Below are 23,819 nucleotides of genomic sequence, written 5' to 3' on the forward strand. Positions count from 1 at the left end.
ACATATGCCTATAATATTGTATGTCGGTTTATAATATCTATTGTGTGTGCGTGCGCTATTTCAGCTGAGAATCGCTCATAGTAAAGCAGTGTCATCTATTCCCAGCATTGGTCGCTTTTCAGATTTAGGCCCAGATAAACTAAAGGGTGCTAAGATTTTAGCACAGCTTACTTCCTATTTAAAAGAATGGGAGTTAATGACGTGCTAAAGCTTAGCACACTATAGTGAATAAGAGCCTCTGTCGGGCTCACTAAAAACAAGTACAGAGGCAGCGGCCATTATTTTAACAAATCACGCTGTTTATACCTCGGAATACCCATGTCATGACGCGGGATTTCTTCCAACCGTATCGCCTTGAGACGCGAGTGCAGAAAATTGCATTTTAGTGTTCTGGCTTTTAAACACCTGAAATTGACACAGTAGCACAGTACTGTACACATTACAATTCATTAATTTCATTGTATTTAATTGCACACAATCCATGAAATTCAAACAAAGCAACCACGATAAACACGTGTGCCTAGGGCGATTGGCCGCGTTCATGCCACGTGGAGTACTGCAGTGCGCACGAAAATGGCGCTGTGATTTGTTAAAATAATGGCCGCTGCATCTGTATGTTTATCAAGTTGTCATTTTGGGATCCATATTATCACATAAATACAGGATATCCTATCTATCCTATCTCTATCTATCTATCTATCTATCTATCTATCTATCTATCGATCTATCTCGTTAACTTTGCCCCTGTTCTGTAGAAGCTGAAAGGTTAACCGGTTCAATAACTTTTTTTAAGTCTATTTTTGAAATGTGTTGCCTATTGCAGTGTCTGTGTTTATCTGCAGTCTGCTATGCTGCTAAGAAAACAAGTCTGCCTTCTCCATTTGAATAGGCTCTCTATAGCAGTGAGACGTTGTTTTTGTCAAGTAGTTTGTGTTGGAAACTGTTCCAGTTAATTTTCAGTGAGACCTAGACTGAATTTTTTTTTTATTCAACAATGTGATTACAGGACAATGGGGAAAATCACATAGCAGCAGCCTTATGTATTATATTTTTGAAAAATGTAAAATGAAAGCAAATACAATGTATTCTTTGTGTTGTGATGTGCACCCCCTAGTGTGTGTTTTGGATAACTGCAGCTAAAATGAATTTGTGTGGGAGGGGGGCACTTTTGTTTGTTTTCATTGTTTTAATGATCGTTGTTGCCCAAGCCTGGTCTCGTCTAGCCCACCTTTTTCTTGAACGTGAGTATTTTTTTTATGGATCTTAAATCTGCCAATGTGTCTCTTCTGCCAGGGAGACTAATGGAAAAGACATAATAATAGCATTTCCAGGGTGACCGTAAAGATTAAGAGGTTGAGCATTTACCTTTGTCATCTTGGAGATTTGTGTGTTTCCATTTAAAATATAACCAACACAAGAATTTTAAAAGTTGTCTTTTGTGCAGAAGATGAGATAGATGTAGGCATAATTTTGTTCCCACAAATATAATAGTATTTTTGCGTTATAGAAGGCATAGTTTCCTAAAACTCCAGAGTATTTTCATATTTGTATAAGTAACATTATTTCTAAGTTACAGTATCATACAAATCAACTCCTTCAACATGTTGCATTTACATATATTGATTTTATTTGAACACTTCTAGATCACAAGAACCTACATACACATTTATATTTTCACAAATCTGAGTTCCCATTGATTGCCATTGAGTCATTCAAAGGCACCACCATATTTGTAACAATACAACTTTGTCTGGGCAGAGGGGAAGCTGCAAAGTATATCCTCATCCAAACACGGAAATGTGAAATACAATTTTTATTTAGTCTCTCATCCAAATTATGTAGTCAACATCTGGGACATTTCAGAGTCCTACCCCAGATATCTTTTTAAATTGTCTTGTTTAAAAAAAATCATAGGTTATGACTTGTCACCTAATTGTTTAGCTACTGAAGGTATGAAAATCGTCTGAAAGCGAAATGTACATCGGGCGTTCGAGCATCTGTACGTGCTGAAACACCACGAGGAGGTAGTTTGTACGGCAGAGAGAATATTTACAAAAGAATCCAGACTTCTTTAAGCATTATAATGAAAGATATCTGTCCTGCGCTCAGGCAGTTTAGTAGAAGCACACAAGGTGTCAGTGAGTGTCACATAGAGTGGAGCTGGAGAGTATGCATGGACCAGAGTAAAGTCAAAGCCGGGAAGGAAAAACCTTACCTATGTAGGCCCATAAACCTGGTCCTGCTCTCCTCTGCTCTCCGATGTCTGGGCGTGCAGCCTTCTGAAAAATTGGCATAGGAAGAAAGGAATCCGGCGCTACAGCATGTAACAAACTCCAGGACACTTCCGGGTTAGAACAAAAACTTTATTGGACCTCACGAACACACAGCTACACCACAGTCTCCCCCTCAACGCGTTTCACGCTCCCCTCCCCCTGCCCCCCCTTCCCATCCCCACCCTCCACCCCTCTTTTTTTCTTTACTATTCTTTTCTTCTTTTCTTCTCTGTCCCTGCCATTTTTGGACTAATTGATTTACAATGTTTTGAACAAGTTTAACTCTTCTCTATTTGTTAGTTAAAATAACATTGAGATATGGCTGACATGATTATATGAACAGATTATGTTTGTAGTTCAATATTAATCACAATAGTCCTAGATACCAGGTTCATTGGGAAATATTGCATAGAGGTTGTTTTTATACTATCCCTGATTATATTACATTTAATATATCATATCTGGCATTTAGAAAACCACAAAATATATATAGCTATATGTGGTGCTTAAACATGATTTATTATGAGCTGGATATAATTAAATATTTTTATATGTTTAAATATACAAGCTCAGACCACATCTCCCCACTCCAAGACGAAGCGCTGATTCTAGCGTGAAACGCGTTGAGGGGGAGACAGTGGTGTAGCTGTGTGTTCGTGAGGTCCAATAAAGTTTTTGTTCTAACCCGGAAGTGCCCTGGAGTTTGTTACATGCTGTAGCGCCGGATTCCTTTCTTCCTATTCTTTAAGCATTATAACAGCACAATTTATGATTAGATTTCTATTCTTTTTTTTATTTTTATTTTTACTGCATTGTCAATTCTTTATTTTCTTTTTGGGAACCACATGGTTCAAAACTGACTGTTTGATTCAAATGATATGTTATAGTGAGATTTGGCTCTTTCTCAGATCTATACACAGGGCAATAGCATATATATATATCTATATATATATATATATCTATATCTATATATAGATATATATATATATATAGATATATATATATATTTAACATTTCTGCGCTAAACAAGTATTAAAAGGTCAATAAATGTGAGGCAGTAAGCACTAAAGTGAATTGTGCCAAAATAACAGACCACAAAAAGACATACAAACAAACACCATATAAGACAAGGAAAAAGAGGATTGGAAAAGGGAGATGAAACAAAAGGAGAAGGGGGTGGAAGGTAAAGCCAAAAATAATAAACCTTAAAAATAAAATAAATAAAAAACACTGTAACTCCCAGACAGCTATCCGCAGGATCAATCGCCTTCCTCGATACTTCTAAAAAAACAAAAAGGGACAGCGCGGGCTTCATAGAGTAAATAGTAAAAGGTTTATTACCACAATGCTAAAATCAGGTCACTCATAACAAATCAGTAGAATAAGCACCTTGGACAAAAAGCTCTGGTATCCTGTGGAATAGCATACAGTATATATGTATGTATGTATGTATATATATATATATATATATATATATATATATATATATATATATATATACAGTGTTCGACAAATCCAGTCAACTACAGGCCCCTGGCGACTGGATTTGACCCCGTGGTGACCTCCTCATGGCCACCCAAGCAGGGCGGGATTAGGGGCGGGACTAGGTGGCAAATAGATTTTTGGTTCGGCGACTAGATTTTTGGGTGATTTGTCAACGTGTGTGTGTGTGTGCGTGCGTGCGAAAAATAAAAAGATCACTTGTAAGCACATATATATATGTGTGTGTGTGTATGTATATATATATATATATATATATATATATGTGTGTGTGTATATATTTATATTAATAAGATTTATAGGAGCGATATAGTTATTTGAAAGTAAGTCCATAAAACATTAGTATCCAAGAGATCCATAGCAATTAGCACCTAATATCTGTATAACCGTAAATTCACTCATAATATTCAATGTTATATACTGCCTACATCAGGAATGGGAAATTCCCGGGAGCCAAAACTTTCAGTCATAGTGCCTATGCTGCTTGCAGGGCTGACTTTCCTATCAGTCACCTCTGCGACGAGCAACAGTGCAGTCCATCACGCTCTGCTAGCAGGACCGCAAAGCAGGATTGGGCACGGATGATGGCGGAAGCGGTTTGAGTGACGATACAGCCCACACCCCCTTGAGAAGAGATAGGACATTAAAGTTGATGACTTGCAAATGTTCAACTTCATTTTTTTAGTGAACTGGTTGGTTTCTTTTTTTCTCTGTCTTGCAATTTAGCTTTGTGAATCATGTCCACACACTTGTTAATTAGCTTAAGTAAAAGTTGGTGAGGCATCGGAGACGTGACCTGAACCAGAAATTCTCAATTTTTTGTGTGTTGCTCCATTAACTGGAACTTGCAACATTACATTGAAGAGTTTTTAGATAGAAATCATTCACAAACCTAAATGTCTATCTCCCTCTGCTACTTTTATTTGGAATTGCAAAAGGTGAAAAGTTCACTTGAGAACCGATCTTTAGAAGTAGCGTATGACCACTTATCCTAGGAGAGACAGCTGCGGTAGAAGGAAATGGTTACTGTTTTTGGTCACTTGAAAAGGTGATTTGGACAAAGTCAGTTGGTGTCAGCCACTCCAGACTAATGGTCTCCATAGATATCTGTAACTTAATCGGTCTCTGGACTTGCCATGTCATTACAAAGCATGGGAGGTTTTTTTCTTTAAGGCACTTACTCCAGTTGACGAGGCTGAACCTGCTACTGCCTTGGTGTTTAAATTACATATTGGCCGGTTATCTCCTCACAATAACCGTTGGTATAGATGCCAAAAAAAACCCCACTAATCTTGCTGAAGAATATAACAAAACAACCTGAAGCAAATTACCCAAGTGTGCCAAAAAGAATGTCAATTATATGGAAAAACATTGCAGAATTATATTTGCCAACAGTGTGACTGATATAGGTTCCAATTTCACATGAGGGGTAAAGTCTATTCCTACCTTATCTTATTAAAATATTTATTCTAGTTTTTGCTTGAAGAGCAGAAAGTGAGAGATCATTTGTAATTAAATAAAAGTTGTTCCTCGGGTTATCACACTTCGATTTATTGGTTCTGTGATGGGTCTTTTAGACTCAAAATACATTCTTCCTGAATGAACTAGAGAAAACAATTGGGGCCAAGTAAAACAGACTCACTCAAGAGGTTATCTGAGGTAACTTGAAACTTTGTGAAAATAAATATATGTATTTAACAGCTCTCTATTCCATATCTTTGTAATGTAATGTTACCGATAATGTTTAGCCTTATCCAGAAATAGAAATATAGATGGATTTAAAACATCCATCTATAAAAGTATTGCTGGCTTATAAGAATTAACTTGGGAGACTATATGTCTAACATTATCCAGACAATAGAAATATAGATGGATTTATAACGTAATCATCTATAAAAGTATTGCTGACTCATAACAATATAATAAGGGCAAAACTATTATTTAAGGAAATGGGTGTAGATATGGGTTTCAATAGGAAACACATGCACACCCTGGTTTATGAGTTTACTGACACGATAGAGAGGCTTCAATCAGATAAACAGTAATTTATTAGAACAGCAACAAAATATTACAATTTACACGGTTGTTCTAATTATACTTCCTTATAAGGTTTGTACTTATTACAGGCCTAACGAAACAATGTAATACAGTTCTTCCTATCTAAACATACATTGATCTAAAACACACACACACACACACACATATATATATGTATATTGTGTACTTGTATATATATATATATATATACAGTATATTGTGTACTTGTGTGTGTATATATATATATATATATATATATATATATATATATATATACACAAGTACACAAGAATTATGATCATAATTACATTCTCTGATGTATAGGAATTCCAATAGATCTTTCTCCAAAATCTCCTTCTCTCCTTTCTCCTCTCCGCTTCTCTCCTAACTAATACTCTTTCTGGTTTAAATGTGTTTCTAAACCCATAGCTAAACATGCAGGAGGTTCTGATTGGTTTGGGAAAGATAATCAAACAAAATTATGTGTGTTGCTTTGAAGTTGATGGGAAAACCTAGAAATACCAGATCTATCATAAATGGGGGCAATAAATGTTTGGACAGGTCAACAATACTGATTGGGAAAATACTAGCTGCTTCCCCCTGGGGTCTAAATGTTAATTTAGGAAACAGTTTTATTTTGAAGTCCCTGATGATCAACAAGAGGCTGTTTATTATGAGGGTGCGAAGTAAATAAACCTTTTGTTTGTCAATTTCCCTCACTTCATGCATCTTACTGTAATGTGTATCAGGTGCAGCTATCTCTTTCAAAGACATTGATTCCTGCACAAAAACATTTCTATAAGCAATTCTCTTGGATAACAGCACTGCCCAATAGTATTCTATACATGATTACATTGTTTATTTTATTTTTCATTTGTTTTTATTTTTTGTAGTAGAAATGCACTTTCCTTTACAATGGTTTTTTTTCCCTCCCTTGTGTGCTGGACCCCATTAGTATGAAACTGGGGCACTCTAGGTTCTGTAATTATTGTGCGTCAAACCTTACCATTTACAGGGGTTTCGTTGGATTGGCAAACATGGTTGATTGGCTCGCAGAGAACAATCTACCAGGCAGTCAGTAACAGCATAAAATCACATCGTTGTTATCAATAGGCTCATCATCAGGACAAAGTTTCTTGTTGGCCATGATTGTTAAAGCAGCATCTCCCCTTTTGAAATGTAATACACCTGGAGCTGAATTGTGGCGCTCCATGCTATTCAATGTTTTTTACTTTGTCAAGGAAAGGCAAAAATGGCTGTCGGGTCACCCAATCGGAAGCTGCAATGTCCTCTTACAATGATGTCACTTTCTGCTGGCTGCGGGAGTGAGGCTAACCACAGTGGCCATAATGTTTCTCTCGTACAAGCATTCTTGCAAGGGGATTTAAACACGAAATATCTCTGTAATCGGGGTGAAAAAACAGTAATTCGTACTGATTGCTGTTTTTTTTTTTTAATTAAATTTTTTTTTCTTTAAGAAATCTTTTCTTGTTCTTTCCAATGCTTTGTTTTATTTTCTGATGCTCCTTTCAGGATATACAGATGCTGCAGACATTATTGCACCTGTTAACACAGTGCTTAACGTTACTGCTGGCACGTTTATTGAACGTTGAAAACAATGGTTAAGAGAATAACGTGTTATAGTCATGTACCAGGTACCCGGCTTACACGGGACATATTCAGCTACCCGGAAATTACCTGGACCCGGCAGCAGGGGGCTGGGACCGGCACTTGGTCGGAACCTGCAGCCGGCAACAGAAGCTGAGGAGATCGCGGGGACATCTGGGAGCAGCAGCAGATGCGGCGGTGGCAGCAGCCAAAGTCCTTGTTCAGCTGGCAGGAGCAGCAGGAACCATGTGACCGGAGCAGGAGCGTTACTAATTGACAGCCGGCTCCTCCCCAGCTGTCCAATAGGAACACTCCTGCTCCATGGTTCCCCGGCTCCCACAGGCATCACTATTTGCTCTGTTCCTGCTGCTCCCGCCAGCTGAACAAGGACTTCGGTTGCTGCCACCGCCACCAGGACTGCTGCTGCTCTCAGATGTCGCCACAGTCGTCCTCACCCTCAGCTGTGGTCCTCCTCACCCTGCAGGTAAGTACCTACCGGGTACCTGTCCGGGTAAAATGATTCATTTTGCCCGGGTACCCGGTTATAGGAAAATGTAGGACCCGATATGACACCAACGTGTTATTTAACATGTTATTTTGTCATTTAACAGAGGGGTTTGTTCAGCAGACCCCTTGCAGGCAGCCGCAGCGTTTACTGTCCCCCGGAACCTCCACGTTTTTCTTTTTTCCCCGCACGGCTCAGGGGACAGCAAGTCTGACTACATCTGTGCTAACATTATAAGATTTGCTGCTTCTTTTTATTTATTGCCCCCCCTGCTTTTAACTAGCCTCAACTGATTTTCTTAACTGTATTTTTGTGGTCCATCCCTGAAGGGGTTAAGAAGAGAACAACTTAGGATGTTAAAAGGGGAGCAAGGAAAAGGTAAGCACCAGAGAGACTACAGGCAAGCCCTGAAGGTGATCATAATGAATGGACATGGAAGGCAGGCAGTGGAGGGGACGAATATATTTTAGACAGTAGAGTTTAGCTTATGGTTGTTATAGGGATTTCCTATACAGTGCCACCTTCAGCTCTTCCAGATAAATACTGCAGGCAGCCGCAGTGAAAGAGGCGGCAGGGAGTACTGCAGAGTGACCTGGATCTGAAAGGATGACATCATCCCCTGTAACTTGCCATGCAGACTGCTGGCTCAGTGACTGCACTAATGTGTTGAGAAATCGCTGCAGTTATTTATGGCTCTGCTTTCTACCTGCAGGTACTGTATTACTCACACTTTACAGCCTACTCCTCTTATTAAACATGTATTTGATTGCAGAGTGATTCTTCAAGTGATTTGAACCTGTTCTGCAATAGTATAACAAAATACATTTGCAAAGAAAAAATAAAACCTAGCTTTTTATTTAACAATTAGAGTAGAAGGTTTGTCAAGATGATGTATTATCCCTAAATTATGATTTAATGATTTGAAATCCCAACCAGCCCAACTGGTAAAAGCTGGATAGTTTCTATACCAGTGCCTAATGGTATATATGTATGTATGTCTTTATATAGCGCCATTAATGTATATAGCGCTTCACAGCAGTAATACCACGTGACAATCATATACCATATTGGCCAGAATATAGTACGACCTCGCACATAATACGAACCTAACGTTTTGAAGGTGTTCTACATGAAAAATAAAAGGTGTCAGGCTGCGCATATAATACGAGTACAGTTCTCTGAAGGACATTTTTAGGAAAAAAACATAGCACTATATCCAGGCCAATACGGTAAATAACAAATAACAGATACTGGGAATAAAATAAACATTTAGGAAAAGGTGTCCCTGCTCTGAAGAGCTTACAATCTAATTGGTAGGAAGAACATTCAGATACAGTAGGAGGGCATACTGGTAAGTGCGTCTGCAAGGGGCCAAGATTTTTGTATGAGGTGTATAGTATCGGTCACAGAGCTACTCATAAGCTTCGTTAAGGAGGCGTGTTTTAAGGTGGGTCTTAAAGGTGGATAGATTGAGGGGAAGGGCATTCCAGAGGTGTGGGGAAGTCTGTGAGAGAGGTTTAAGTAATGGTACTTTCTTCTCCTTAAAACGTGCATTTCATGCTCATTCAGCCCTGATGGAGTCTCTCTTAATTGGGAATCTGAATTTGTTGCTATTAGTTTTAATTGAAGTTTAGATGAGGCATGTACCAAGACCACAACAAAACTTGTTGAATAGTTCAATGCTAACGTATGTTAGTTCTGCAGTAGAATGACACATGGACACGTACTGTAGCCAGTTTGTCATTCGGTTTGTGCCGTCCTCGCCTAGCTACTCACAACATCCTTTATGCAACATCAAAGGTCAACCTTTCTTCCAAGTCCCGCCATCAGAAATTGCTGGTGACATGGGATTGACAAACATGGCCACTAGAAATGCATCTATTCTTTAAAATAAAATATCTTAAAAGAAACCCTTGTTCTTCCTAAAGGAGGTTGTGCCTGTGTGTGCGCTCCACTTTCTCTGAATCTAAAGGATGTGATACTTGGAAACAAATATTTGAGGAGCGGTCAATTACACTGGTAACAGAAACTCTTCAGAACTAAATCCAACAGCGAATTTCCAGGAAGAACAACAGCATGTAACTCAGAATATTAAATATTCTAAGCTTTTGTGTGAGGCTCATGCCTGTTTTTAGAATGCTGCAGCTTTTATCAAATAGCAGAAATATTTGGGTCTAAATTGCAAAGCAGTTTTTGGAAAATGCACATATTGTGCATATGCATGTTCTGTATATACTGGTGTTTTGCTTTACGCGACACTAAACAAAGTTATGCAGACATAAATGTTCCATGGAGCTTGGAGTCTATTCTCACAGACTACATTTTATCAACTGTTTAAAGGATTTTACAAAGACATTTGCAAGGAAAATAAGACTACGTATCGGTATTTTCTGTTTGCCGTACTTTGCATGGTGGAGGATATTTATCACTTTTCTACCCATTTCATTGTGTGTCTTATTTCAAGACATGTTTTTTTTTTTTGTTTATCATGTTCTTAATACAGAATAAAACGGGGGGGGGGGGAGAGGGGGTCTCCGCAGCTGAACCCCACTAATTTCAGCTCTGGGGACCCCCTGCTTCCGGAGGTACTTACCTCTGTAGGGGGTGCCGGTTGCCACTCCATGGTTCATGTTATGGCTGCTTTTCAAAGCTCTCGGGCCCTGCGGGCCAATAGAAAGCCGTGTGTCTTCCTATTGGCCCATGTGACAAGGGAGCTTTAACTGCAGAGATACCAGCACCCCCTGTGGATGTATTAGGATTATGCTCCGTAAACGACATTGCTTCATCTTCTACAAGGTAGGGAGCGATGCGTTGTAGAGGCCAGCGGCAGGATGTTCAATATGTGCTCTAGTGTTTCCACGCTTCATAATTGTTGTCCTGCCATTGGGTTCTTGGCTAATTTTCCAGTTCTGTTGCCACGGGAACCAACACTCCCCATTTTTCATCCGGGCTGGTGACCGGCATTGGCTAGGTTAGCACCCTCTTTGGAAGTCTTTATCTCCAGAAGCAGGGGGTCCCGGAGCTGAAGTTAAGGGGGTTCCGCTCCGGAGACGACCTGCTTCAAAAAATGAAAAATAAATAATTAAAAAAAAACAAAACTGCTTTGATTTGCTTCTTTAAAAAAAAAAAAAAAAAAAATGTAAAAAATGGGTGGTGTGGCAAATTTAACACCTTCCTACATGCATGCCTTAGCTTGCAGTGCTTGTGCTTCTTTATGCTGTTTTAACACTTTCTATGCAAATTTTAGGCGTGGCATTAATTATTCATTCCAACCATTTACTGATATTGTAATAAGCAGTATGTACTCTAAGAAAATGGATTCAGGAATGGAATTCACATGCATTCACTGAGACTTTGTTGTTAAACCATGGCACCAGATGATGAATCTTTTTTTTCCTTTTTCTTTCTTTGTAAATATTATCGGAGGAGAGGCCTCTTAACGTCCGAGATGTGGGAGAAGTGTAGTAGTTTTTGTTCTGAAACACTACAGTTAATGCATGCGACAGAGTTCCAGAGTTAATATAATCTAAGTGAATTAAATATTTATTTGTACTTCGTGTCATTCAGTTAAAACATATTAAAATTAATATATTATTCTGGAAGGAAGTCCTGGAAATTGCATCAATTTTGCTACTTGGAGTTATCAAAGAACAATTTTTTTAGCGTGGCAAGAATGCAGAATAAAGAAAATCGGCAAATTCCGAAAATTTATCGCTGTTGCCTTTGTGGTGTTGGAGACTTCTTTTTTTTTTTTACCCGTCGGTGATCAGCATTTATGCTTAAACACCCAAAGATAATCTCTTAAATGTATTCGGTGCAGAGGATACAAACAGGGTTTTGCCGTTTTACCTCGATCATAAATGTTACGAAAGAAAAATCTTAGTTTTTGGGTAGTTGCTGTTGAAACAAGTGTACCTTAGTTTTCCAGATAGTGGTACTATCATTATTAGAGTATTTTGAATGTCTCTGCTTTACTGTAATCTTATACTGATGGAAATGTTGTGAAGATTCTCCTTAAGAATGTGTAGGTTTTAGGGGCTTTTTTAGTTAGCTGGTTAAGCACCAAGCTGGCACTACCGCACAGAAAGCTCAATTGTAGCGAAAGGGGCTTTCCATGCGATGGTGCTGGATTGTCGCTAACGCTGTTGGCTCAATGTGAATGTGGCTGCAAGAATGTAAAGGGAAAAGAAAAAAAAAAGAATTAAAAAAAAAAAGTGCAAAGTATTTAAAGCGCAATACAAATAGTGTTTTCCCGTTTCATTTTCTCAATATAGTTTTTGGGCATGTCCACACCCTGCGTCTGAATATCTGCTGTGTGATGTACCAAAGAGGTTTGGGGGCCCTGTTTGAGCTTTGTAGAACTATTAAAGAGGCAATCCAAGCCGGCTGTTTTTTTTTCTCTCTCCATTTTTTAAATACAGAATTGAAGCAGGGGGAACCCCATTAATTTCAGCTCTGGGGACCCCCTGTTTCTGGAGATACTTATATCTGGAGATAGGGGGTGCCTGTAGCCACTCCAGGGCTCACTATATGTCTGCTTTTCAAAGCTGCCGGGCCCTGTGTGCCAATAGGAAGACATGACGTCATCTGGTGCGGCTTCCTATTGGCCCATGTGACCCGGGGCTTTAAACTGGAGGAGATACCGGCACCCCCTTCAGAGGTAAGTATCACTGGAAGTAGGGGGTCCCGAGCTGAAATTACCGGGGTTCAGCTTCTGAAACCCCCTGCATCAAACCTGAAAAAAACACAGCTTGGATTGCTCCTTTACATATTTTCTTAGTCATAACCTTTTCATGGCCACCACACTGCATGCACTTAAGTCTCATTTTACAGTACTGTACTTGGTTTTACCGCTTTCCAGTAATATGATGCATACAGCTCTTATTAGATAGACACTATATGTCACTGAGTCTGTAAAATATAGTGCTGCAAGTCACAAGCAGAATACATTTATATAGTTAGATTTTAGTCTCTCAGGAGCAGGGCCCTCATTGCCTTCTGTATCTGTTTGCGCTTTTCTGTTGGTTTTTGTATGTCATTCAATTTGTCATTCTCTGTACCCCCACTGTACCGCGCTGCGGAATATGTTGGCGATGTACAAATAAATGATGATAATAACAATAATAGTTGAGTTGCTTTGACACTCATACTTTAAGACAATTTTGCTCAGCTATAAAAAGAAAAAAAAAAGGAATGACTTGTCTCTGCATGCAGATAATTATATAAAAACAAGAGGGTTTCAATTATTCATGGACTTTTTTTTAACTCTGTTTTTTTAGGATTTCGAAAGAATGACGAATTGAAAGCGATGGAAGTATTACCGATTTTAAAAGAAAAAGTTGCATACCTATCAGGTAAGATACTGTAGTTTTGCTTCTTTCCTTGGCCTTTCTCTGTTTATTTTGAAGTACAGCTGATAGTAAAGTTTACGGAAAGTGACATTTGACATGTTCATAACTTTCCCTTCCCTGTCAGAGGGGCCAGCAGTGTATTGCAAAGTGAAATGGTTAATCATTGCTTAGTTGTTCCTCTGAATAAATATGTGGAGGCGGAAACTTTCTTGTTTAGCTTCCTCTCAAATGGGGTGAACACAATGTCAAGTGACAGCATAATGCCTAAAGTTTGATGGTGCTGTCACACTCACCCAGTGTGTGTATACACACACACACACACACACACACACACATATACACAAACATATTTTTCTGTGTACCTATCTTGAATAAAATGAACATATAGACCAGGGGTGTGCAAAGAGGGGAGGGCGGCGGTTGCAGAGGCTCCACGTTCTTCCCCAAAGCATTTAATTTAAATGCCGGGGGATCGTGTGAGTTATATGCAACATTGACTCTGCCGGCGTCAGGGCTCGTCTCCATGGCAACGCGGTGTCTTGTGATGTCACATGACCCCGCTTCGTCACTTGACGCCGCACCAAGATAAGGGGGGGAGGGGTGGCGCGAGCACCAGAGGAGGCAAGGCAGGGGGGGGGCGCAGCAGCAAAAGTTTGCGCTCCCCTGATATAGACTATTTAGAATCCGTAACCATTTTCTATTTTGATAATATGCCCCAAATTCAAAAACAGGAACACCCGTTTTCCCTTCTAATTTAAGTTGAGGCTTGAATGATTATTTTCAACATTAAAAAAACCATTATAAAATAGATTTAATATATAAACTTGATGCAGGTAAAACACCCAATACTTTTCTGCACTGTAAAGAGACAGTGTTTTTGAAAGCTTTATTGGTAGGGATGAAAGAAAAACTGCTTTTGATAATCCGTTTAGCATGTAACAAGTATTAAGAGATTTCCGTTTGATCTTTCCTGCCCCGATATCTAGAAAACAAACAGCATAGTAGGCTTGGGAAAATCCCGGTTCAGTAAAACATAGTGTGGTAGAGCAGCAGTGATGACTGACCTGTCCATCACTGCTGCTTCAGGCAAAATTGTGCCCCATCTCGCTTTGCGTGTACAGGTTAGTCACGATGAGGCTGCAAGAAGTGGGGCCACAACCAGAGCCAGGCTTGGTGAAAGGAGGGGGGAGTTGTATGCTCCTGGACTCCAATCTTCACACTCCTTCATTCTCTCCTCTGCCATTGCTGAGTTTCAAAGGGGTGATGATCAAGTTATGGTTTGGGTTCTGACCTTTATACTCTGGCCAAGTCCACGCGACCTGCAAAATGTTATTAGTGCACTACCACTTTGGGACTTGAAAATAGGAGTGCCGTATTACATAAAAACAATGAGAATGAAATCACCCTTAGACCAAGTTAAATCAGGGTTGAGTTTGGTTAGTGATACAGTGAACAGTTCATTTTTGAGAACTACAGTAACAATGGATTTAAGCTTTTCACGAAAAGTGAAACCTTCAGGTCATGTATGTAATCATGGTGATAAAGTGAAATAGTCGTTTGTCCAGCAGGGGAGAAAAAAGTTTTTAGGGACACTATTAGTGGAACTTCATCTTTAGTGAAACAATTATTTTGAAGGTGATATAGTGATGATGATCAATGGAAGCTGTAATCAGTCTACTGTAGGAGGAAGGAGTTCTGTAAACCAACCTGATACATTTTAGCTGGACGCACCAGTCGCCCGAGCAATGTGTGCTCTTAGGATGGAGGCGATGGGTAGACGTGGCGGACGCGTTACCAGGCTGGTTCGCCCTCATTAGCTGAACCATTCACGTGACGCGGCTGTGACACGAAAGTACAAAATAAATTGTCTTCTGAAAAATGCTCTTCATCGCGTCCGCTATTGCAGGCCGATAGAGCTGCTGCACTTTGTTCGTGTAGCGCGCAATATCGCACGTGCCGTCGCACTCACTATAATCACGGCCTAACTCACTGCTATGAAGTTGGAGAATCTGCATTAAAGCTAATGACTTGTTTGTTCAGCATTAGCAGCCTCAAAGGGCATTTGTATTGGATAGGAAATATTTTTCCTGAGCCTGACGGTCGTTTTCACTAATTTTATAGAGCTTTTCAATTTGCTATGTGTTTTGAATTTGGGTGTCACTACTCTCTGAAGCATGGGGTCCTGAGTAGCATATATAGGAACATCATTATTTTTTAAAGTATAGTAGGGAATAGTAGATTAATAGCATCTGTGTTTTTTTCCCCACATGCCACACATACCAGCTTAGTTCCAGAGCACTGTGCATATGGGAAAGTCAGAAGTAACAAAAAGTATCAATTTTCCCCCTTTTAAGCACTCCTATTGGTTCACTGCAGAAATTAATAACCTAAAATGGTCAGATTATTGGTTGAAAATATACATTCGTAATATGTGGTTCTGTTTTAATTGACCCCTCCATATTGACATAGGGAAAAATGCCATTTAACTAGGCAACAATATTGTTTTCTTTATTGCGTAATTTGTATGCAATGAATGTCATTTAGATATTAACACTAAGCAAATCTGTTCAAACACGATTAAACAAATCTGACAAATAGATTGCATTGGAATATAATATAATACACAGGGATGGAATAAAACACTGACAAATGAAGGAATTAACACTGAAAAAATATTTACTTTTTTTTCTAACCTTTTCTGCGTTTTGTGCCTTCATACAGGCATACCCCGGTTTAAGGACACTCACTTTAAGTACACTCGCGAGTAAGTACATCTCGCTCAATAGGCAAACGGCAGCTCACGCATGCGCCTGTCAGCACGTCCTGAATAGCAACACCGGCTCCCTACCTGTACCGAAGCTGTGCGCAAGCGGGGAGACTATAGAGCTTGTTACACATGCGTTATTTACATCAGTTATTCACGTATATGATGATTGCAGTAAAGTACATGCATCGTAGTGCTTCACTTTAAGTACATTTTCGCTTTACATACATGCTCCGGTCCCATTGCGTACGTTAATGCGGGGTATGCCTGTATATAGCAAATTATAAAAAAAAAAAATTGCAGTGAGCCCAAATCCACTTTCTCCAACATTTTAACGGTTGTTTTATAAATTAAGGTAAGTTTATTGGTTTTAGAAGTATCGAACAGAATATACCACACATGCCTGCCTTTATTTAGAGTTAATTTGACTTTTGTACGGTATATAACCAAGGAAAGAATGCAGGGCAGTAATTATAGGTAATTTGTAGAGAATCACATTGGTGGGCATCCCTTTTTTTTATACAACAGAAAATGGCCCAATTTACTTTACCATGAAAAATAAGGCTGTGTCCACGCTAGCGCTGAGTGTGCGGCGCTTGCCGAGGTTACTACTTACAAAATAAATGCCCACGTCCCCGCGCGCGGGCACGTAAGCTCTCCCAAGCTTGATGCTTGGGGAGACAGTTAAATTTGTCTTTGGAGCGCAGAGCAGGGACACATGACCCTGCCCTGACCTATGGTTAGAGATAGGCAGTATAGGCTGAGCAGGGAGAGGTGGAAGGGCGGGAGAGAGGGGGGCAAGTTTGGATAGTCAACAGAAGCTGTGCTCAGTATGTTCCCAGAGCACATAGACACATACACACCCACCCACACACAACCCCGATCCAGCCAACGACACGCCCCTCCCTTAATAGTCACGCCCCCACGCTCCTGCTCTAAAATTATTGCAGGACAGCAGATCACTCATGCTTGGCGAGTTTGTGATGTCACCGCTCAAGCATGAGCGAGCTCAGCGGCAGCGTGGCCGCAGCCTAAGACAAAAATGCAATTTGTTAAATAAATACTTGTCTGTTATATGGGAGTGCCCCTTTAGAATGAGCAGTACCAGAATTCAGTTCTCTGAGTTGGGAAATAACAATGTTTCCTTTCTATCTCTTTCCTCTTGTTTATACTGTACCTGTGTATTTTTCAATTTTTTAAAACATTTGGATCCCTTCACAAATGTATTGTAACTCTTTACAACCACTTAAAAATGCATGGTGCTTTGTAGAACCTCAATTTATGTCGCCTATGTTTATTCAAATATTACTGCTGTGGAAGGGCTTCTTTCTATTTCATAAATTAACATTTAACAACCTTTGTAAATTATTTTTAATAACATATATAATTAAATGACTGCATCTTGAATGAAGAAATGTGGGTAACCGGTGCGTCAAAGCATGTGAGTCCCAATAATTTTGTAATAATTCTTCCATAGGGAACACTCCAATATGATGGTGAGCAATGAAAACATACCCTAATAGGGCAAGGGACTAGTACCTAGTGCTAACCAGCACAATGAACAGTACAGAGATTGTCCCAACCATAATAACTAGGCATAGTATGTAAAAAACACTTACTTCTTAAATCCAGAGGAGCAGTCCCATCATGTATCTTGAACAGCGTGCAATCCACCGAACAGGGAAAGTAGAATGGATGAACAAAGGCAGTGCACTGCCAGCAAAAATGGAGGAGGCTAATGGTAGCAAAAAGAACTTGTTTATTAAATAAAAGGATCAAACATGACCCCTGGAGCACCCAGAGAACGCACACCTACGCGTTTCGGGCCGTTGCGCCCTTTATCAAGGTGTATAAAAAACAGTACAAACACACATGTATAAATACAGGCGCCGTTCGCGCCATGACAGTGACGTCATCGCTCTTTTGGCCAATCGGAGCGCTCCCCTTTCGTAACCCAATCCTAATAGGATCAGAAGACCATAGGTCAAGATAAACTTTATTAGTTCTCCAAAAACACTCTGGGAACCACCCAGGGTATAGAAGTGGAGCTTCCGATAGGTCACAAAGAATAAAGTTTTGAACAATAAAACTTTAAATGAAAAAACACACATACAAGAACATAAACAATATTAAAATTAAAATTGACAAAAAAATCGTCACCCTATACACTAACCAAATCCCCAAACATAACTAAATGTGTACTAAACTTACAACCACTTAAAAATGCATGGTGCTTTGTAGAACCTCAATTTATGTCGCCTATGTTTATAAAAATATTACTGCTGTGGAAGGGCTTCTTTCTATTTCATAAACTAACATTTAACAACCTTTGTAAATTATTTTTAATAACATATATAATTAAATGACTGCATCTTGAATGAAGAGTCAGTCATTACCAAATTGTGGTCTCATGGACCCCATTCTAGCCTCTCGTGGAACCCCAGACTTATAAATAACACAGGTTGAAAACCACTGGTTTAAAGCTACTGTCAATCACCCGCTATACGTTAAAGTAAATTTTTATTGGCAACACCACAACAAAATAATAATTTCTGTTTCTTAATTATACAGTTAAGTTCTATGCATTTGGTTCAGTGGTAAAGCTTTTAAGTGAGTTCTTCGAAACTGTAATTGAATTTTGTGTACTGTATGATTTTCCTGCAGAATTAATTTAAATAAATGCTTAATGAATTGAAAAAGTGCTTTGGCCTGCAGTCTAAGAACCTGGAGACAAAAAGCTGATTATAGCTTCAGGTTCTACAAAAACAAAATTAGTTTGAATAACCTTTTAGATTTTGAGTAATTAGTATGCAAAGAGCTAAACATTTTCCATTGAGGCACTAGACTACAGTTCATGTTTTAGCAACTAGAAAAAGTTTTCCAGTATCTCTTTACGCAAGGCATTTTTCTTGTTCAGTTAACATGCTTCTTGAAGAAGCTAGAATGAATACAAATCTCATTCCTCCAAGAAGCAGTATTTGCACAATATATAAGTAGTTTGCACTCATACCTGTTACATGTGAAAATGATGCCTCTTTAGAGCTGGTTATGGCAGAGCATGTAGTAAAAATAAATACATAGACATAATATGCTTTTAGACACAAGTAATCTCTTTACAAATGTTCTATAGAGAAGTGTGTGGCCAATCATATACTATATCTTTGCTATACCCCTTCTGACGAAACGCATAGGGTTATGTTCTTAATTAGATTACCCATGAGCTGCACTAAGGACTTCGTACTACAGATACTGAGAGAAGGGAGAATCCTTTATTACACAACAAAGTGTGGTGGTTCATTCATCTGCAGGCTGAGCAGAGCTAATAGTGAGGTGGCCAGTTGCTGTTGTAACGGAGCTTGAGGTATATAGCGGTCTCCTAAGAGGGAGTGTGGGGTCCTCGCATAGCCAAAACGTTGACAGACCAGGGATCAGCTGTACAGCTAAACTCCCCCTTCCCCCCTTCACCTTTCCCCATTCCAATCGGGGCTTGCGTTTGATCTGAGTGGTCACGCTAAACAACATCCGGATCGGCTTACTTGCGTTCTCCAGGACGAAGGAGACTCAGCTGACGGACTTTGCGGTCACTATTCAGGTCTACGAGTGGGTGAGATCAGACCTAGCTTCTACACACAACACTGGTTTAAACCCCACTACCTCCGTTTTTGGCTACTATCCCTGGACTACCACTGATACACTTACTATGTGTCTATTCTTCCCTGATGCAACTTATGCCTCTCTGTTTATATGACTGTTGCATAAAGTATATTATTATTTAGTTGCAGCCTAGTGATGGGTCTCCTATATGTCTTTTTTTAACATTGTTGTCACATATATCTATTTGTTTATATGTTTTTACCGTTGTCTCTTTGTCCATCAACTTATGAGCATTATTTGTCTTTTTAATACATTTGTCTATATATTTTTCACTACTATTGGATTTTTTGCGCACTTCTTTTTTGTGTGTGTATGTATACATGTATATATATATATATATATATATATATATATATAAAATATGTGTATATATATATGTATATACTGTATATATATATATATATATATATATATATATATATATATATATATATATATATATATATATATATATATGTGTGTGTGTGTGTGTGTATATAGTATGGAGTGCTGCCTCTGATATTCGTCCACGTGCGGTATCGTATTGCCCATATATATATACAGTGTTCGACAATTGTATACATTTACTCGCCCGGGGCGGGTGGATTTAACCCCCGGGCGAGTAAATATTGGCACAAGCAGCACACGTGTATTTTTAAAATTTCCCGCCGCTCGCGCTGCTGTTTTTCCCGCGCTCGCGCTGGAGGAAAAAAAAAAAAAGCCGGCTCTCTGATCACTGCCTTCGCTCCTCCCCCGCCTCTCAGCAAATTTCCCTCCTCAGCTCTTCCACTCCTCCCCCTTCCGCTAGCCAGCTCCTTCCACGCCTGTCTGCCTAAGGCCCCTGCAGGGCCATCTGTCACCCCCCCTCCCTCCCATCGGGCCATCCGCCCCCCCCCCCTCTCCCTCCCATCGGGCCATCCGCGTCCCCTCGCATCGGCCATCCACCACCCCCTCACATCGGGCCATCCACCCCCCCCCCCTCACCCCAATCTCTCCCGGCCTCCGTGCCCCCCTCACCCGTGCCTCTCCCTGCTCTAAGCAGGGGAAATCCCCTCACCGGGGCCTCTGCCTGCTCTAAGCAGGGGAAATCCCCTCACCGGAGCCTCTCCCTGCTCTAAGCAGGGGAAATCCCCTCACCGGGGCCTCTCCCTGCTCTAAGCAGGGGAAATCCCCTCACCGGAGCCTCTCCCTGCTCTAAGCAGGGGAAATCCCCTCACCGGGGCCTCTGCCTGCTCTAAGCAGGGGAAATCCCCTCACCGGAGCCTCACCCTGCTCGGTCTAAGCAGGATACTGCGGTGTCGGCGTCCCCCTCTGGAGGGGGCGCGGCCCCTTGCAGAGGCCCTCCTGCCGTGCGGAGGCCCCCCTGCCTTGCAGAGGCCCTCCTGCCGTGCGGAGGCCCCGCTGCCATGTGCGACCCCCTGCCTTGCAGAGGCCCTCTTGCCGTGCGGAGGCCCCCGCTGCCATGTGCGACCCCCTGCCTTGCGGGTGAGTGTTTGTGTGTGTGAGTGACAGACTGTGTGTGTGTGTGTGTGAGTTTGTCTGAGTGAGAGTGGGTGTCTGTGTCTGTGAGTGTGTCACCCTCTCTCCCTCTCCCTGTGTCACCCACTCCCTGTGTCACCCTCTCCCTGTGTCACCCTCACCCTGTGTCACCCTCTCCCTCTGTCACCCTCTCCCTCTGTCACCCTCTCCCTGTGTCTCCCTCTCCCTGTGTCACCCTCTCTCTCCCTCCCTCTCCCTGTGTCACCCTCTCCCTCTCCCTGTGTCACCCTCTCCATGTGTCACCCTCTCCATGTGTCACCCTCCATGTGTCACCCTCTCCGTATCACCCTCCCTCTCCCTGTGTCACCCTCTCCCTGTGTCACCCTCTCCCTCCCTCCCTGTGTCACCCTCCCTCTCCCTGTGTCACCCTCCCTCTCCCTGTGTCACCCTCCCTGTCCCTGTGTCACCCTCTCCCTCTCCCTGTGTCACCCTCTCCCTCTCCCTGTCACCCTCTCTCTCCCTCTCCCTGTGTCACCCTCTCCTTGTGTCACCCTGTCTCTGTGTCACCCTCTCCCTCTCCGTGTCACCCTCCCTGTCCGTGTCACCCTCCCTGTCCGTGTCACCCTCCCTGTCACCCTCCCTCTCCCTGTGTCACCTTCCCTCTCCCTGTGTCACCCTCCCTCTCCATGTGTCACCCTCCCTCTCCCTGTGTCACCCTCTCTCTCCCTGTGTCACCCTCTCTCTCCCTGTCCCTGTGTCACCCTCTCCCTGTCCCTGTGTCACCCTCTCCCTGTCCCTGTGTCACCCTCTCCCTGTCCCTGTGTCACCCTGTCCCTGTGTCACCCTCCCTCTCCCTGTGTCACCCTGTCCCTGTGTCACCCTCTCCCTCTCCCTGTGTCACCCACCCTCTCCTTGTGTCACCCACCCTCTCCTTGTGTCACCCACCCTCTCCCTGTGTCGCCCTCTCCCTCTCTCTGTCACCCTCTCTCTGTCACCCTCTCCCTCTCTCTGTCACCCTCTCCCTCTCTCTGTCACCCTCTCCCTCTCTCTGTCACCCTCTCCCTCTCTCTGTCACCCTCTCCCTCTCTCTGTCACCCTCTCCCTCTCTCTGTCACCCTCTCTCTGTCGCACTCTCTCTTTGTCTCTCATTCTCTCACTGTGTGTGTCTCTCATTCTCTCTCTTTCTCTGTGTGTCTCTTTCTCTGTGTGTCTCTCTTTCTCTCTGTGTGGGTGTGCCGCTCTCTGTGTGTGTGTGGGTGTCTGTCTGTCTGTCTCTGTCTGTCTCTGTCTGTCTCTCTCTGTCTCTCTCTGTGAAGCGCCGACGTCCAGACACTGGTTAAGGGGTTCAGGAAACTAGTCATTCACATCTGGCTTTTATTTCTAGATCTGACATACACACACACACACACACACACACACACACACACACACACACACACACACACACACACACACACACACACACACACACGACTAATTGTAGTATAATGTAATACAATAAATACATTTATGTCAAAAACGAATGTTGTTCTGACTAGGAATTTATTAAATGTATTTTATTTATATATTTTATTTTAAAGCGGGGTTGGGGGCGGGACTAGGGGCGGAGTTGGGGGTGGGACTAGGGGTGGAGTTGGGGGCGGGACTAGGTGGCGAGTAGATTTTTTGGTTGGGCGAGTAGATTTTTGGGTGATTTGTTGAACACTGTATATATATATATATATATATGGGCAATACGATACCGCACGTGGACGAATATCAGAGGCAGCACTCCAAATGAATATCAAAAATCCTGTATTATTCAACAACACATCATATCCAACGTTTCGGTCCTCAAACGGGACCTTTGTCAAGGTGATGATTAACAGAGTGAACTAAGAACACATATAAATACCCCCAGAAACCCCAAAATCAACAGGTGCCGCATAAAAATTGATTAAAACAAAAATTACATCCATAATGTTAAACCTCTGTGTCCTGTCAGTGTATCAGCCTTCTCTGCAGCTCCTGTTTACTTCCTGATATATAAAACGCATGTGCTGCACATACACAAGTAAATGGTTAATTAGCAGTGCTGCTAGTCTAAGAAACAAGTCAAATAACACTACACATCTAAAGATTAAATATATGAAATGAAAATGGTCTCTAGCTATAAGGAGCAAGCAGAACACACCAACTAATGAAATAAATAACTATATCAAATTAATGAATAACATTATAGGAGTCTAAATAGATGACCATATGCAGCACTTAAAATTAAAACACCCAATATCAAAGTGAGAAAACATACTAAATGTGAACATATATAATGATGTGTACTGACCAAAAGATTAATAATAAATAACTGAAATAACACAAATCATAACTGCAACTTATACTAACCATCAAAATAAATTACACGTTTGTCTATAATTTGTCATATTGGAAATAGGTATTTTGTTATCAACCTAAAACACATAGAACTAAGAGTGCATCGAACAATAACAGCTGTAGCATGACCACACACCGCAATGGCAGTCATCAGCTGTCACTCAATGCACATAGATAAAGTCAGTATATAACAATTAATTTCCAAAAATACCGACTTGACGTATAAAAAGTATTTCAGGTCTATCTGGTAGAACTTAATGGACATGCTGAATCATTGATAACGTGCGGTATCGTATTGC

General features: G+C 41.1%; 1 protein-coding gene across 7 annotated transcripts in view; it reads left to right on the forward strand.

Moving 5' to 3' along the window:
* Positions 1-23,819, forward strand: part of LOC142487267 (triple functional domain protein) — a 419,339-nt gene that overhangs the window by 167,302 nt on the left and 228,218 nt on the right. For all 7 annotated transcript variants that reach the window (XM_075586263.1, XM_075586256.1, XM_075586257.1 and 4 more), the window contains exon 2: positions 13,203-13,277. In XM_075586263.1, coding sequence (XP_075442378.1) covers positions 13,203-13,277 — 75 coding nt within the window. The remainder of the gene's footprint in view (positions 1-13,202; positions 13,278-23,819) is intronic.

Source organism: Ascaphus truei, chromosome 2 (assembly GCF_040206685.1).
Source record: "Ascaphus truei isolate aAscTru1 chromosome 2, aAscTru1.hap1, whole genome shotgun sequence".
NCBI lineage: Eukaryota > Metazoa > Chordata > Amphibia > Anura > Ascaphidae > Ascaphus > Ascaphus truei.